Source organism: Acomys russatus, chromosome 5 (genome assembly GCF_903995435.1).
Source record: "Acomys russatus chromosome 5, mAcoRus1.1, whole genome shotgun sequence".
NCBI lineage: Eukaryota > Metazoa > Chordata > Mammalia > Rodentia > Muridae > Acomys > Acomys russatus.
This window is the reverse complement of record NC_067141.1, coordinates 59,879,609-59,897,589: the sequence shown is the minus strand read 5'-3', so window position 1 is coordinate 59,897,589 and position 17,981 is coordinate 59,879,609. Positions and strand designations below refer to the sequence as shown.

Sequence of the window (17,981 nt, the reverse complement as noted above, 5' to 3'; positions counted from 1 at the left end):
ACCTAGATCTAGAATGTTGTCTTTTTCTGTCAGATTAGGAAGAACGCCTGGGACAGTCACGCCCTCTAGCCGCAAGAAATGATTTCCTTTTTGCTGGAAAGTTTCTGGGGCTAAAGTTTCTTTGCAGGGGGCCGAAGCTCTTTATAGCAGGTGCAGATAGGACCAGTTTCGTGGAATATTGGCCGGGGCGAGACTCGCTAGCACAGGTCTGCAGAGTTCCAGGTCTTGTTTCGCTCACCCCAGCTCTTGCCTGGACAGTGTCTGCCCGTAGCTCACACTGGTTCGGCAGCACCTGGAGAGGCTGGAGGGTAAGTGGGGCGAGGGGTGTAAATCGCATCAATGAATGGCTACTCCCAGCTCCCAGCCCTGTGTGGTTTGGGGATGAAAAACGTATTCCTGAATTCCTCTGCCAAGGCCTTCAGAGTGTTTCTGTACATGCAGAGAGAAATTCAGTTCACTCAACAAATACCCGCACAGTGCCAATTCCTCAGGGAGCTGAGAGTCTAGCAGGGGACGCAGATGATTTATAATAACAGAAGAAATAAACAAACTATGGACTGATAGAAAACCAGTGCTGTGGACTTACTGAGCAGGGCTACCATGGTGGGCATCACTGAACAAGGGCTTGAAGGAGGTTGATTAAAAACCAAAATGGCTGCAGAATGGTCAAAAGAGTTGTGCTGGATAGTTTTATGTCAGCTTGACACATGCTCGAGTTATCTGAACAGGGAAGCATACATTGAGAAGATGCCTCTGTAAGATCCAGCCAGGAAAATTAGGCATTTTCCTAATTAGTGATTGATGGGGGAGGGCCCAATCCATTGTGGGTGGTGCCACTCCTGGGCTGGTAGTTCTATGAGAAAGCAGGCTGAGCAAGCCTCAGGGAGCAAGACAGTAAGCAAGCAGCACCCCTCCAGGGCCTCTGCATCAGCTCCTGCCTCCAGGTCCCCGCCCAGGGGAATTCCTGTCCTGATTTCCTTTGATGTGGAAGTGTAAGTTCAATAAACCCTTTCCTCCCCAAGTTTCTTCCATCATGGGGCTTCGTCCCAGCAACAGTGACCCTAACTAAGACAAGAGTCCAGTCCTTTGCTGAGCCCCAGGGATTTACTGGGGGGCTGGGAGGAGGGCATCACGCTGGGAACTGAATCTACCAGGGAAACAATTGGTTTTGTTTTGTTTTTGGTTTTTGGTTTTTGGTTGTTTTTTTGTTTTGTTTTGGTTTTTTTTTTTTTTTTTTTTTTTTTTTTTTTTTTTTTTTTTTGCTTGTTTGTTTTTAAGGAGGCTTTGATAAATACTAGATTGATTAGTTTACCTCTGGATGTTGTAGACTCAGACAATACGTGGCCACTCTTGAGTCATGTCAGCTGTCATTGACTGCCGTTGCCCATTTCTGCCTCTCTCACTTGAGTTGGGGGATCCAGGCTGCACCCACTCCCTCTTACTTCATAGAAAAACCCCAACGTGCCTCCCTCAGTAGGAACAGTGAGTTGGCCAGAGCCTGAGGTGGAGTGTTCAAGGAGGGCGGTGGTGTAGACAGTAAGGCAGAGCAGGTGTGTCAGAGCATGCAAGCCCTCCTGGTCTACCAGTGGTCTTGGATGCTAACCTGATTTAAAGGAGAGTGGGTGGTGACTAAGGGGTGTCAGATGTCCTAAAAGGATCTGTGGCTTCAGGCTAGGGTCAAAGAAGACCTTTAGGAAGGCTCTGCCGTGGTATAGGCAGCGGTATCCTGGTGTTTATGGAGCCCTGAGCCTCTGCTGCTCCGGACTGTGAATTCCCTGCTGTGCTGCGTGTCTGCAGATGCTTACTTTTCAGGAGCATTGCCTCTGCAAGGGGAGCTGATAAAGTTGCTGTCTGGGACAGCCCTCAGCAGAGTCCCAGTTTTCAGATGCAGAAAGAAGGGCAGGAGAGTACTGTATACCTGAAAACTACACAGCCAGGGCTAGAGCAGGATTTGGCCTCTTGAATCCCAGAGTTTCTTTCTTTCTTTCCTTGTTTATTTATTTATTTATTTATTAAAAAAACCCTCACTTGTTTTTTTACAGCAGCATTGGAGCCAGAGGCCAAGCACGTGGTCTTCAGGTAGAAGCCGCGGTACCACAGTGCAGCTGTGCACTGCCGCCCCTAGAGGGCGCCACTCACGTCAATCTTGTGGGTCTCAGAAAACTTGTCCAAGATCACTCAGCTGGAAGAGGTGGGGCTAGTGTCTGAATTTGTCTGAGTTACTCATCACTCTGCGGCTTCCTGGGTTTCAGTGGCTCTCCCCTACCTAAGACAACTCCTAGTTACCCAGGGGCTTTTCAAACATACCTGTCTCAGCTTAGCTGCCTAGAGTTCCTGACGTAGTGGTATACAATGGGATGGCGAATTTATGAATCTAACCTGTTGCTAGGTCAGGCCACTTCTGCTGCCTTGGTGAACCACACATTGGGAATAACTGTTTTAAATGGATCTAAGTCACGTGACCATGTGTCAGTATCATTAGAGGCTTGGGGGCATGGTCCCCTCGCTCTGATCTCTCCTGCTGCCATCAGCTCTCACCTAGGCCAGGAAAGCTAATAGGAGACAGCTTACCCTGGAGCCAGTCCACCCAAGCAAGGCGAACGCCCGGCGCTCGTAGGGGCACATGACCAAATCCACACGGATGGCCTTCCAGCCCTTTCCGTCCTGCTGGCTGCTCCTGTCACCGTCGACTCTCTGATGGTGCAGCTTCAGAATCAGGAAGCATTTCTGAAAGTGATCAAGAGCATCCACCTTCCTGCTCGGCAGCTTGAACTTTTCAAATGTCGACTCTATGTGGTCGCAGTACAAAAGTAACCCCTGAAAAGGGATGGGGAGAATTTAGAAAGGGTCGGGAACTGGGGGGGGGGGTGGGGGTAAGGGGCGGGGCGACCAGACACAAGACGCCCTTGCGGAGTTACAGCTGCTCTTTAGGGAAGCCTTTTCTTTTCTTTTCTTTTCTTTTCTTTTCTTTTCTTTTCTTTTCTTTTCTTTTCTCTCCTTTCCTTTTCTTTTAAGGAAGCCTTTTCAAAGCCGAAAGGACATGGGTGTACCATTGTACTTCCTTGCAGGGCGGAGTAGTTCATGGGTCTCAGGTTCTGGCTACAGAAGAGGTATTTCTCCCTCGAGAAATGCTGAGCCCAAACCCCTCAATGAGAAAACTAAAGAGCTTTCACCTGTTCTTGCTTCCTTCTGAGGGACAGCCTTGCTCCTTTAAAAGCAAAGCCGCCATGAACAAAAAGTCACACTGTTCCCTATGTGTGTCCCGTTGCTGATTGCCTGGGCTGGGTCAAAGGCTTGGGGGGGAGTGCCCAGTGTGGGGCATGGTGACCTGCTGCTTCTGCTGTTTTGCAGTGCTGGGGATTATGAGGACTTGCACTTGGTAGCTAGGCACTCTACTGCTGAGTACACCCCAGCACTGGAAATGCTACTTCTCCTGAAAGAACTGCCTGCCTATGTTAGAGGCAGTGGGAAGTTTTGGTTCAGAAAATTAATAAATGATTCAAAGGAATACCAGGCAATTGCCAGCCCCTAGGAGTCCCTCTGTGGCACACAGTGGTAGCACTTGGCTGGTAACAGATAGGAACATTCTTGGCAGAGCTTTGACTGGGGTATTCCATCTGGCTCTGGGTGCTTTCTGCAGTGGATCCTGCTACCACCTCAGATGTAGCCCTAGCTCTCCAGGGCAGCTTTCTGTTGTGTGTCCCCACTGTTTGCAGTTTCCCTTCCTGTCCTCACTTCTCTCAATGTGATTTCTCTCCTCTGAAGCTGATTTGAGGGTGGGCTCAGGCTTCATCACGGTGCCCACAGTTGTCTTCCTGGTAGAGACAGAGTGTCTGTCCTAGGTAGGAAAGAAGCATTCCCCACTGTTCCCTACTGAGGCATTTCCTCTGTTCCCAGGGTATGGAACCAATGGTGTAAGACAGCAAGGGTTGTTATGGGGCCGCGTGAGGAGTCCTCCAACCAGGATCCCTTCTTGTCCTTTGTTTTCAGGTTCTTCCATTTCTTCCTCAGAGGAATCAATCTACTATTCAAACTCAAGTCAGTTTTCCAAAGTGAGGGTAGTCAGCCATCCTGCAGTCATCCCACTGTCATCCCACACTCATCCCGCAGCCATCCCGCAGTCACCCCGCAGTCACCCCGCAATCATCCCTCAGTCACCCTGCAGTCATCCCGCAGCCATCCCGCAGCCATCCCGCAGTCACCCCGCAGTCACCCCGCAATCATCCCTCAGTCATCCTGGTAGCAAAATTCACAGGTGCTCAAGTCCACAACACAAAGTGGTGTGTATAGGAGCCACACATATCCCTGTAGACTCTCAATCCCTTCTAGATCAGTTGCCTAATACTATGCAAACACACACATTGTTGTTTAGAGACTATCAAGGGGGAGTGGTCTGTACATGCTCAACATAGGTGTGGGCTTTGTTTTTTTGTTGTTTTAATACCTCTTCCTATCCGAGATCAGTTGAATCTATGAATTCAGAACCCAGGGTCATGGTCGTAGAGTGCTGACTTAAAATTCCTTTTGGTTCCGCGTAGCCTGGAATGGAAGTTAGCTTCAGCCTCCTGAATTGCTGAGACGACCAGTGTGAGCAGCCATGCCTAGTTCTGACTTGTATTTTTACTCTGTAGCAAGTCTCAACATTTTGAATCGCTCAGAAGTTCTGTGAACTCCAGGGGTGACCACATGAAGCAGTTAGGGTCCCTATACCCGGGTCCCACTCACCAAGCATGACCCCAAACCTGAGCCACGCAGTCTCCTTCCTTTGAGGTAAGCTGCCAGCAGCCAGGTTGGAGTTCAGGCAGAATGAGTGTCTGAGAAACGACAGCCTCTTCAGAAATCAGAATCGCTAAGCTCTTCACCTCCCTTTCTTTTACCTCTGACCAAGGGTTTTCTCCAAAAGACACCGTATAGGGTCGCCTGATAGGAGAGCACACTGAGGGCTGCCCAGCACGCTTCTCAGACATTTAAGCATCTTGCGGGCATGTTGTGCGTGTTCTGTGAGCATGAAGCTCGGGCTAAGGATGGCAGGCAAGAGGAGTGGAGTGGAAGAGGAAGCGAATGGGAAGGACTCTGCTGATTTCCCAGCTGAGATCCTGGGGGCGGGGCTAGGGCTTCAGGGGTTGGTCCAGCGCATGGGACACCGAATCATCTGGCACTTTGTGAGGGAAGGGGAGGAGCTGACTTGCTGGCTCCCGGGTCCCCTGCAGCCCCTTGCCTGGCTCTCAACTAGGGTTCAATAAGCAATGCTGCTGGTGATCCTCACAGCCACCCTTTGTCAGGCATTCTGGAGACTTCCCATTGACTCTCCGGTTAGCACAGACAGGAAATGGACAACGAACCCTTAGGGACCGTCCCAGGTTGCACCACCAGTAAGTGTGTTTCTGAAGTCTCGGATTGGACATGTTTTGTTATCAGCCCCCACGGCAGAGCCTGGGCTTGTAATGTCCATCTCTGTCCAGGGACCACAGCAGGACTACCTTGAGCCCCGCGACACAAAGAGGGCTCCCCGCCATCTCTCCACCCCAGCAGTCACAGAAAGTCTTAGCGGGAGGACATCGACACAGCCACAAACATCAATGAGTTTCCAACCTTGGCAACAGGCCTGGAGTGAGAGGTACTCTTTGTCTGTCAGTGAGAGCCTTGCATCTCCCTCTGTTCCCCCAGAGCAGAGGACCGGGCAAGTGTCCTAACTCTTTGGGATGTTTTCTCCCAGCTGAACTGCTCTTGTCTACTCTCAGGGGTTCTTGATATTCTGTGCCCTTTCTCTTGAGAAGGACAGAGGGACAGGGAGACAGAGGGACATGGTATAGTCTCACAGATGAATTTGGATCTGAATGCAAAATCTAGTTTTTACTTATAGTGTCCATGGCTCCGGGCTGGCTATTTCTAGCTTTCATTATCTGGTCTTTTTTTTTTTCTGGTACAGTGGTGAGCTCAGCCATGCCCAGCAGATACTATCTATCCAGGAAGAGGAAATCTGTGCTAGGAAAACTCTAGCATAGCCTCCCCTACTCAGCCAGACCTATAGATCCCCAGGGAAGAGCCCTTGGGCTCTCTAGGAAATGGCACTTGACTAGAGGGCCAGAAATCTTTGGCTGTGAGGTTAGTTTAACTCAGCTTTGACCACTAGCAATAGGCTGCCCTGTGGCAGGTTTGATTTCATCCTGGCTGATAGATATAGGCCATGACCTCTGCAGGGCCCAGCTTGCCCTCACCGGCTTCCTTCTTCAAACAAGATGCATACCTGGAATGTGCTGCCTAGGACCCAAGCTGGTTGGTCTCATGCCAGAATTGAGAATAGTAGTCACTGTACAGGGATCATGTAACACATCAAATCAACAACACTTGGGGTTGGGGCGATGGCTCAGTGGTCAAAGTGCCTGCTGTGCAAGCGTGGGACCTGTGTTTCAAATGCCCAGAACTCACCTAAATGCTTGGTAGACATGACAGCCTGCTTGCAGTTCTAGCCTCAGAAAGTGGAAACAAGGGAGCCCCAGAGCGAGCAGGCTAGAAGGTGTGCCCGTATCAACAAGTTCTGTGTTTGACTGAGAGACCCTGCCTCAGTGAATAAGGTAGAGCAGTGATCCAAGATGATTTTCAGCATCCATCTCAGGCTCCACACGCACCCACACATGTGTGCCTATAGATATGCAAAACACGCACACTTATGCACACCATACACACATGCACAACACACATAATATACACATAACACACATATACACACGCATACATATACATACACGTGTGCCTATACATATGCAAAACATGCGCACACAGGCACACTGCATACATCACATACATGCATAACATTCACATGACACACACATGCACCACACACAGTCACAACACCCACACATATACATGCACAACATACACACCACACACACATACACGTGCACATACACACACACCACATACACATATACACATACACAGCACACACACACATAGACACACACACAAGAAACAAAAAGCAACGCTAAGATGGTCTTGAATTGCCTGTTTTGGTCTCCTTACCTGCTGTTTCCACAAGTCTGTCACTTTATGTAAGAGTTGCTGCTCTTCTTCCTCTGTGGCTTCTGGGCTGGAAATCAGAAAGTCCACATCATGTCCAGTCATCTTACCTCTAATTTGAAAAGGCACAAAAAAAGAAATCAGTTCAACTCTTAGCCCTTCGTTTAAAAAAACAAAAACAAAAGCAAAAAAACCCTCTTTGTTTCTGTGTCCCAAGTGTGAGGTTTGTGGTGCAAATGCTCACAGTATTTTTAAACCAACTATTCTTGCCTGTACAACTGTACTTCTTACAAAACAAGTCTGTGACAGAAAACGCTGTATGCATATGTATATTGTTGTGTATGGGTGGAAAGACATATAGTAACAAATATGACTTCTATACCCATCACACACACACACACACACACACACACACGCACACACACGCACACAGAAACAGGTATGATAATAAGTAGTTGACCAAGAGCTTTGGTCAGGTAAGATCTCAGAAGTGGGTGAGGGGCAGGAGGGACAAGGCCCTTTCTGAAACAGTGGCGTTAGTATCCAACCAATGACGACATACATTCCTGAAGCCTTGTCCATTTAGTTGTTCGTTGACTCAAACGAAGTATCAAGTGGGAACCAATTGGGAACCTAAGTGGGAACCGAGCCCTACTAGCTCCAGAGGGAAAGCACACGTGACATAGTGGGCATCCAGGAAGCACTGAGAAAAGACCCCAATCCAGCACAAAGCAAGAGGGAGTCAAGGAGGGCTCCCTGGAGGCTGCAGCATCTAAATTAAGTTTTAAGAGATGAGAAAGTTTCACCTGAGCAAATTCACAGAGGCAAGAAACAGCTCTGTGTGCATGGGATGTCAAGCTATTTGGGGCTCCTGACATGAAAGTTAGGGGGCAGGAGGCAAAGCTGTGGAGAGGTGCTGGTACCAGGTCAGAAGTGACCTTTTGCACCATTTCAGAGGCAGGCAGAAGAAGGATGCTAAAACAGATACATCACTTACCTGCGGAACCCTCCAGTCACGGTGACCGAAGCATCTGGAAGAAATGCCGCAACTGCCTCTTTCACTAGCACGCTGATGGCCTCTGCTTCTGCCCTGTTCACACAGCTCACGAGGTCTTCATAGTAGAGGAATCCTAAGAGGTCATTTGACAAGCCAGTAGAGAGACAGTAGTGACACGTAAGATGACCAGCCGTCAATGGGAGAGGATGCTGTCTCAGACAGCATTCCTAGGCATTGGCCAGACCCTGTACAGAGCATAGTAACCTATGGCGTTGCCTTGCCCATTTGCTTGTGGGTTTTTTCATGGTTACAAAGGAGCTTTGATTTCTCACAGAGAGGTATACAATGTCCTTATTAAGGGGAAAGTACTCAAATCCTTCTGGAATCTAAACAGCTCCTGTCTGGTGTTATGAAGAACCAATGCTGCCACCTCCTCTTCTTCCTCTTTCTCTGTTTTGAGCAAAAGCCCAGCTGTCTCTGAACCCCTAATTCCTCTGCCTCCCAAGTGCTAAGCTTAAGCAAGTGTGCAGCACGGGGTCCAGCCTTTTGGACCAAGAAGCTGTGCCCTACTATTTAAAGGGGAGATAGAGAAGTTCAGGACTTGGAAGTGATGGCTTTGTTAGCAAAGGGAAAAGCAATGAGAGGAAGAGGGTGCATCCGTGTTCAAAACAAAGTGTCAAGCGCCATGGAGGGATTGGCGTGCTGCTTCCTGGCCTGAGGACTAAGAAGTAATGACTGTTCACCGTTCACTGTTCAGAAGCAGAGCCCTTGGCTATCACCACAGCACAGATAGAGGGAGGAAGGCTTGTCCCCAAGGACTGGGGTGAAGTACTGGAGGGAAGCTGGGGATGCCTGGAGAGTCAGTCTGATGACAGTTGCCCCTGCTTCCATAGAAGGCACTTTACATTCACTTAGGGTCCCCAAGGGGACCACCCAAATGTCACTTGATAAATGGGAGCTGTGCTCCTCTAGAGGCTGCTGACTGGCTCCTCGTTTCTCACCCTAGGATGAGAGGTGGCCAGGAGACCGTTTGTTTTGAGCACACTGTGAACAAAGTTTCCAGGTTCAAAGTCACCTGTGACCTCTAAGTGGGACAGTTGCAGAAGTGTGTTGACAGGAACAAGAAAAAGATGTTGATGTCACCAAGCCGGTTGCTTGAGGAACCCCTGTCTTTATATCAATACCTTTTCTTGCTCTGCTGGATAACTGTCGCCTTTTTTGGTGGGGCAGGGGAACATGGCTCTTCCCCCTGCTTTTCTTTTTATGAGTGTAGGGAGTTTGGTCTAACACACAACACCCCATTAGTCTCTAATACAGACACTGGCACCATCACTGGCACTCAAGCACCACTCAGTTGGTGCCGGGAAATCCCTATGCCCACTCACTCGATGATGTACGTGAACCTGACTTTTTAAGAGTGTGTCGCTGTCAACTAGCACCTCACACCTGTATTCCCAGCACTCAGGGCGTGGGAGCAGGATGATCACAAGTTCAAGGCTATCTAAACAGAATACTATGTTGCTTCCCCCCTTCCTCTGTAAAGGTTAGGAGTCCTCATTCCAAACCATCTCTTGCCACTACCATTTAGTACTTATAAACATTTCTTTTTAAAGTATCTCTAGAGCTAGTGTAAAACACGCTTATTAGATGTACACTTTCTGGGGCCCAGAGTAGAAATACTGGATGTTCTTTTCTTAGATTCGTTTATTTCCTTTGTGGCATTGTATAAAACTTATTAACACTCACTCAGAAGCCGACAATTTGAGAGCTGGCTCAGCGGTTAAGAGCACTGGCTACTCCTCCAGAAGACCTGGGTTTGATTCCCAGTAACCATCTGTAACCTCAGTTCCAGGGGGATCTGATGACCTCTCCCGGCCTCCATAGACACTACACAAATGTGGTGCATAGCCATACATACAGGCAAAACACCCATATACATAAACTATAAATAAATAAAAATCCTTTAAAAAGAAATTTACAAGATGAATGGGGATCTCCTATATGGGAGGTCACTGGTGGGACACCCCAAGATATGATTCACCACCTCTACTGTTTCTTGTGATGCCATTATCTTTGGTTGGTCTGCCTGCCTGCCTGTCTGTCTGTTGTTATCACTTAAACAGAAGATAGCTGTTGGTTACTCACACATATCCAGTACCCCTGGTAGAAGGCCCCATTGCTTCCATATTAAAAAACTTAACTTCACCATTCTCCATAACTCCAGAAGCTGGGAGTACAGTGCTGGGAAATATTTTAAAAGCTAACGTTTAAATCTCACACATTTAGAAGGGGCTATAAATTGCATTTCTGGAAAAAGTACCAGTACTGGCCATGGAAGAAAGTGACCTGACCACTATAGTGGCTGAGGCAGGGGTTGTGGGGGTGGGGGCCTGGGAGCTGGGGGTGCCAGGGTTTGAGTGGAGCTCTTCTGTCTCCATACTGGACTGTTGTCTCTTCCTAGGCTATAAGGCTCTGGTTGGACAGATCAAGGCTGTATCTACATTTCTGTCCTTTCTCTCTTCTGTGAACCAACCCATTGAAAATATAGTTTGCTCAGATAATCCATTCTGTTGGGGGACCACGCAGAAACAACAACAAAACAGCTCTAGAACTCATGGAATACTGCACACCAGTTAGCACACCCTCGATGGGCGTGCATACCAGTTAGCACACCCGCGATGAGCGTGCCTCACATAACCCCAAGAACTATGTGTCCTGAGGACTTCATGCTGTTGTGGAGATAGCTCTGCTTGTTACCCTTGCTGCCCTCACAGTCCTCCTAATACATGAATTGTGTGAGTGCTATAAAGGGGGCTCCCAGCTACTCACTGGGCAGTATCTTTGGCATAAGCAATAGCAATGCTTGATCTCTTTCAGGCTTTGCTGCTGGAGCAGATTAATGATTCAACCACCACCCTTGAAAAGAACCTGCAGATATAGATTGCTAACAATGACCCTTAGAAAGAATTTGGGGAAAAAAAAAAGATTGTTCAGCAAGTTTAGGTAAAGATGTTTTTGCTATTGGCTATGATGCAGAAAATCTTAGGGAACACTTTGAAGTTAAGAAAAAGCAAACTCTTAATAGTAAAGCTTGGGACCTTTTGAGGTTGGTGAGCAGAGACAATCCTCCAATTAGCACTAGCTGATGTGACTCTCTCACCGAAGCTGCATGTCAAGGTGACTAAGTTCTTATATTTGCCCTCAGCTTCCTGATATGATTAATAAAAAATGCTAATGAGTAGATGAGCATCTTTAGGACTTAAAATAGAAATGGCTGATTTTTTTTTTTTTGGCTGATTGTTTTCTATATAGAAGTTTAGATTTGTGATTCTTTTAAGATTGCTATAAGATTACTTTTTAAGATAATTGATTCTTTTTTTGTAACCTTAAATTGCAGCCTGCCAGTAAAGAAAAGCTGGCTGAGAAATTACCTTGCTTGCTTATACTCTGTTAATATATAACAAGTTGCTTAGTTACAAATGTATGTGGGTTCTTGGAAGTAACTTGTTTTTTATGTTTGTTTCTCACCCATAGTAAGTAAAACCTTTGACCATGTGGAGGTACTGGGGAACATGATTTTCTTACATATATCCATTGTAATCATTTATTTATAGAGAAATAGAATGTAAACACATTGTGATTTTTGTACTGCCTGAAAGATCTTGCTAGGATATATAAGCTGTGGGAGAAATAATAAGGTTGTTGAGAGTCACTCTTAGGAGTTTGTTCCCTCTACCAAATATATGTACATATGCATATGTACAATAGCTGGTTGGGTTGGAATCTTTTTCCATCCACAAAGATGTGTGTATGAACATATGTATGTGCATAAAGTTGTTAGAATCTATTTCCATCCATCCAATATGTGAATGTACGTATGTATGTATGTATGTATGTATGTATGCATGCATGTGTGTAGGTGTGTGTATGTGTGTAAATGTGTAAAGTAAGAGAGGCTTGAAAGAAGAAGCTTGTTGAAATCTATCTTCTGGACTCTGTCTTACTTCATCATTAAGTATAAGTGTGTGTGTGTGTGTGTGTGTGTGTGTGTGTGTGTGTGTGTGTGTGTTTCTTTTCTTTCCTTCTTTGCCTTTCCTTTTCAGCCGCTTACCACCATAAGAGGAAGCCGCTGCTAGGAGCCATCAGCCCTCACCCCACCCCTCCCCCCTCCCCCCTTATATGGTAGCTGTAAGGCCCTGCCAGGACGCTATCAGCACTGGCCCACTGCCGGCAATTTAAATCTGGCCCCTCAATCCACCACTCTCAGTGGAAGCCATTGCCAGTAACAATCAGTTCTAGCCTGGAAAGTTGCCCTCAGGGAAAGTGTGCAGGGTCACCAGCCAGCCCCAAGATCTACACCTCGCCTCAGTTTCCCCAGTTGATATCGAACCTGGGCTTTGATACCTTTCTCTCCTTCCTCCATGTTCTTCTGTCTTGAACTCTTCATGCATATTTTTTTTAATGCAGGGAGACATCCAGACCCAAGTGTCTAGAGTCTATAGGTATCAGGACAAGTCCCACGCTGGTTTACTGTCTGAGTAAAGGGAATCCCAGCACCAAGGGAATCCCAGCACCCCAGGAAGAGGCCCTGATCTAGGCCAGGCTCAGAGCTTTGTGCTGGCAGATGTATTCCCTGGTTGTCTCAGGTTCGTTGGTGAGGTAGCGAAGGCGCAAGGTTTTAACCAGCTTATTCAAGGCCGCTTGATGACAAGCGCTGAAACCGAGGTTTACCCAACTCCCAAGACTAGAGTCCGAGTTCAAGTGACACTAAACCGTGACAAGCCCAGAGCAGCCCATGACTTTCCCGAGACCCTTACCTGCTTTCTGCATCCGCGTAAACGTCAGGCTTTTGTCTGACTCTACTTTACTGAGAGTTCTGAATCCCATCCTGAACCATTTCTCAGCCGTCTTCAGTCCCACTCCAAACACAGATGTGAAAAGCTAAGAGGAAGGGAAAGGCAAGCCCTTATCTCCCTATTCATTGCTATGACAACAGAGCCACACTTTCCAAAGCCTCAGGCCCTAGATAAGAAATGCAAGCAAAACTTTGGCCCAGTTTCTCATGAAAGAAATGGGTAGTGTGTGGTGCATGTGTGCGCGCACGCGTGTGTGTTTGTGTGTGTGGTATGTATGTGTGTAGTGTGTATGTGTGTGGTGGGTATGTGTGTGGTGTGTATGTGTATGGTGTGTGTGGTGTGTATATGTGTGTGTGGTGTGTGTGTGGTGTGTGTGTGTGTGTGTGTGTGTGCTTGCACAGATATGCATAGGCACATATAAATATGCATTTGGAGACTGAAGTGAACCTCAGGCTAGATGGCTGGCCAATGAGTCCAGGGATCTGCCTGTCTCTGCCTCCTCTGTGCCTGGATTAATAGGCTCGCTACCATGCATAGTTTTTTATATTGGTTCTGAAGCTCTTACTCTGATTGTCAGCACTTTATTGAGTTTTCTCTTGAGCCCAGAGATGGTAGCTTTTAGAGGATTTTTGTTTCTGGAGAATCCTTTTGTGGCTATAGTGTCACAGAATGAGACAGAGGTGAGAGGCAAACTGAGTAAGGCTTCCATATAACCTAAGTGACAGACCACTTGCTCTGTGAATGTGTGAGTCACTGTCTGTCTGTCTGCAGGATGCTCAGTCTTTTACACACAGTCCTGTACCACACTGTTGATGGAAGGATGCTCATGGAGGCTCAACATACTCACCCCATTTACAAGCACAGACTTAAACCTAGGTCTGTCTGTACTCCAAGCCTGGGCTCCTGTCCTGACCCTAAGTTAGGCCTTGTATCATTTACGAACTGAAGGAACTGGCCAAAAACCCTAAGGTAATGAAAGTTGGGAGACGATCAAATCTGAGTCTCAGAACTGAAGATGCAATGAGGAGTTGGTGCTTCTGTACCGAGTCTGTTCTATTTGTAGCCTTGTGTCCCTTTGACATTTGTGAGTGCGAGTCCTTGGTAGGTAATCTCAGTGTGATTGATGGCCTTTGCACATGGGATCTTTGGGAAGTGTGCTTGTTTGTTTTAACCATCAACTCAACATAGCCTAGACTGTCCTGGGGAAAGAGTCTCAATGAGGAATTATCTCTAGTACTCGGGCCTGTGGGCATGTCTGTAGGGGACAGCTTGACTGTTAACTGATATTGGAAGGCCACTGTGGGAGGCGCCATTCCCTAAGCAAGAAGTCATGCTTAATACACTAACAGTAAAGAAAGCTAGCCAAGAACAAGCAAACTAGGATCCGTACATTTGTTCACCTCTATCTCTGCCTGTGACGGCCACAGCAAGAAGGTGGTTGGCTACTGTTAAACCACAAGGAGAACCCTCCACAGAAACTTGATTTAAGCTTTCTCTTCCAGAGCTGGCATAGAACAAATTTCTATGTCTAAGCAGCTAGTTTGTGGCATTTTGCCACGGCAGCCTGACTTAATGTAACCACCCACAGCAAGTAAGAAGGTAAATAGAAAACCACCCCCTACCACCCCCATACCATATACAAATGTAAAATCACTTACTTTGAAGGATTTATATCGTTCATCACTTAACACAGTGTTAACCTCAGAACTCTCTCCATCTTCAATAATTCCCTGCAAGGAGAGTTGAAGAAAAGACTCTGAGTTGTGTCCCTGCATAATGGCAGTGCCGGCCTCATACCCAAGGCCCCAGCTTGATGGTTTCTCATGAGAATGGAGGATAAGTTGAGAATTTCCCGTGGCTGCTCTGGAAAAAGCCAGGATGCAGAAGATTGGGGGTCTGCATCCATAGACCCTAAGACAAAACGTTCACTGACAAGTGCTGTCCAGAGAGTCCTGATGATTTTCTTCTTTTCAATCTATTCAACATACTGAAGTAAGAGAGCTTTTCAATCCACCCGGTTAGTGCTGGCCCACTGAAGAGCCCATCACTGTCAAGCCCTCAGGAGCCTCTGTTGTCTGAGATGAGATGTTTTTCTAGAGTAATGTACCTTGCATTTGACTGGATTCAAACTTGGTACTGGATGGCAAACTTGCCTTATGAGGGAATCCTTAAATGTTGCTAAACATGCAACTACTGCCCAGTCTCTTCGCAGAGCATATAGATGCAGAACCAACTCACTGAATGTCACCCTGTGCTGACCAGAAAGAGCTCTGAGTGAGACCCGCACTGCCTGGGATGGAAACCAGAGCATTCTGCTTCTCTGAGCTCTAAGGCTTGAGTCTCTCATTGTTGGTGAAAATCGTTATCTGAGAAAGTTCTTTTCCCTACTACTTGGGTCCACATAGTCCTATTGGGTCATCCTGGGGAATGGATTTTATACATCTATACCTATCTCTTGGTGTTATGTGATCTATCTATAGATAAATATGTGGGTGGAGCCCATACCCATGTGATCTGTCCTGTCTCTCCTTCACCTATTTCGAGGTGTAGCAGATTCCACTTCTCCCTTACCTCTATGACACACTTCACTTTGTCCCCTAGGCAAGGAATTCCCTCTGTGTCTCTCATGCTGATGATGGGGAATGGCAGCGATTTCAGTACGGCTGCTGCTCTCATGAATGCCAGACAGGAGCCTTCGTTCTCTCTAAACTCACTGTCTTCAGCCAGGATGTCAAAGGCATCCTAAAAAAAAAACAAAAAACAAAAAAACAAAACAAAAAAAAGATCAGCAGGTCTACTTGTCAGAGTCACTCACAAGTCCCTCCTGTCCCCTTTACTAATGGAGTACCTTTGAAGTCAGCATCAAAGTCCTGCACTCTTGTGTTCTCCCCTGTGGGACACTGCCATTGAACCGAAAAGGCACACATCTAATGAATTATGAGGAAACTGACCTCAGCATCACTAGACATCTAGAAGCAACCTAACCAAGTAGTGACCTAGTGCCCACAATGTCTCAGCAGCCGTGTCTTCTGCAGACTGTAGCCAGGGTTCTGCCGTGATCCCCAGACATTCAGGCCTCTCAGCTTAGGCAGAAAACAGCCGGTGCTTGTGGAATGAAGGGTGCGTTCACCACCCAGACCCAAAGCCAGGGTTATTTAAGGTGAGGTGTGCTGCCTTCCTGGCAGAGACTGCAGCTGTGGCTCAGTGGGCCCAGTGGCTGCCACCTGTTTCCTGTTCTTCCTCACAAAGAGACAAGAAGCTCTGTGCTCGACACTCTACTGACTGTGTCGGGTGAACCCTGGCCCTGGAGCAGCTGGGAGTCCATGAAAAAGGCTCACTTGACTAAGAGCCAGAGGTCAGGTTAGGTAGATAAGCATGGAGAAACATTCTCAGATTTCCAGAAAAATCATAATTTAACTTGCAGCGTCATGGAAAAAAGCCTCAACCCCCGCCCCCCTTTTGCCCTGGTGTTGAGAAAGCCTTGTTACCGTGAATACTCGGTTGTAATTGTTTAATGTGGTCTTCCTCTGACAAGCATACTCGGAGATCTTTTGCACAGCAGGTGGCAGAGTGTCCTGGGGTCCTGGGGTGGGACTCGAGGAGGAGTTTCTTCTCACCTACACAAAAGCATTAGGCTCCATTTTGAGTGACAGTTAATAAGTGTATATAGCTATAAATACTTACTCAAATATAAAGAAAACATTTACTTTAAGACAATTTATGTCAATTGGCTCTGGAAGAGGGCAAAATCACAAAGGACTCAAAATGTGTCGTATACATTCCACGGTCCTATCATAGACACGTACTATTATTCTTTTTATTGGAACGTATCAACCACACCAGATAATGAATTTCATTGTGACACCTCATGTATGTACAGGATATGTATTTTTGAAATCACAAGAATGAGAAAGAACCTGCAATTAAAATTTATTTCTTCTGTGTGTGTGTGTGTGTGTGTGTGTGTGTGTGAATTTATTATAGATGATCCAAATTCTTTTCCCAGAGAGTATAGCATTATTGGCCAAAGATTTGGGTTTAAAAATTCCTATTCTTTAATTTTTTTCATGAGTTATCAGAATGAGAAGAAAAGGAACTCTTTACTTTTCTGACTTTTCTGAATACCACGGTGGATATTCTGAAATATCTGTGTGTAAATGCATTCATAAAAATAGTTCTTGTTATGGGGCTGGAGAGATGGGTCAGTGGTTAAAAGTGACTACTATTCTTGCCAAAGACCTGAGTGGCTCACAACTACCTATAACAACTCCTGCTCCAGGAGATCTGATGCCCTCTTCTGGCCTCTGTGTACATCTGCACACATGTGTACATACATAGACACAGACACACAAACATACACACACACACATACACATACACACCTAAAAATAAGAATTTTTAAGAAAGTAGTTCCCATCTTTTCAGTGCTTTTAGCACGCCAGCACTGTGGATGATGTACGTGTGTGTCACTTCAGTTCTCACACCATTCCTACACCATCCCTGGAGGTGGGCTTTACTGTATGTGACAGAGGAGCCAAGGGAGCCCAACAGAGCTAAGTGAACTCCATGAGAAAAGATGGTCATTGACCCAAGTCTGCGGGTTCCGATGCCCACATCCGTGGTCACCCAGCAAAGGAGACACTCACAACCAGCTGGTGTCTTCCTGTCATCACCACGGGTTTCCCGGCTCGCAGGCATTCAGTCAGCCAGGACACATCAAGGAGCTCAAGCTCCGAGCTGGCTTTGATGTTCTGTAGCTGCAGCCAGGCCAGGACGTCTGATCCCGAGTTATTCTCCGCCACAATGTGGGTGACGGAATCACTAGAAATGGAAGGCAAAGCCGCCAGGTCAGTAAAGGGAACTCCCAAAGTGAGACCCTGTCCTCCCTCCTCAAGGTCCCAGAGTTTTCCAGCCGATTAAAGGCACACACTGGGCCTGACTATGGGTTGTCACACGAGGGAATCGGCTCCGTCTTAATTAGCAAACCAGCAGTGGACTACATCCCTACATCCCAGGTTGGATGAAAAATAGAAAAAAATAATAATATTAGCAAGAGTTGTGTAAAACAGAAGTGCCAGGAGGATGGAAGATGAAGTTGTCCTCAAAGT

The 17,981-nt window shown here is 46.9% G+C and overlaps 1 protein-coding gene across 1 annotated transcript in view; it reads right to left on the bottom strand.

Annotated features, from left to right (window-relative positions):
- The window catches only part of Dntt (DNA nucleotidylexotransferase), a 28,664-nt gene that overhangs the window by 3,698 nt on the left and 6,985 nt on the right, over positions 1-17,981 (bottom strand). The window contains exons 2-9 of the mRNA XM_051146538.1: positions 17,520-17,694; positions 16,362-16,490; positions 15,445-15,615; positions 14,532-14,603; positions 12,835-12,958; positions 8,018-8,150; positions 7,024-7,132; positions 2,572-2,817 (exon numbers count right to left, since the gene is read on the bottom strand). Of these exons, the coding sequence (XP_051002495.1) occupies positions 2,572-2,817; positions 7,024-7,132; positions 8,018-8,150; positions 12,835-12,958; positions 14,532-14,603; positions 15,445-15,615; positions 16,362-16,490; positions 17,520-17,694 (1,159 nt within the window). The remainder of the gene's footprint in view (positions 1-2,571; positions 2,818-7,023; positions 7,133-8,017; positions 8,151-12,834; positions 12,959-14,531; positions 14,604-15,444; positions 15,616-16,361; positions 16,491-17,519; positions 17,695-17,981) is intronic.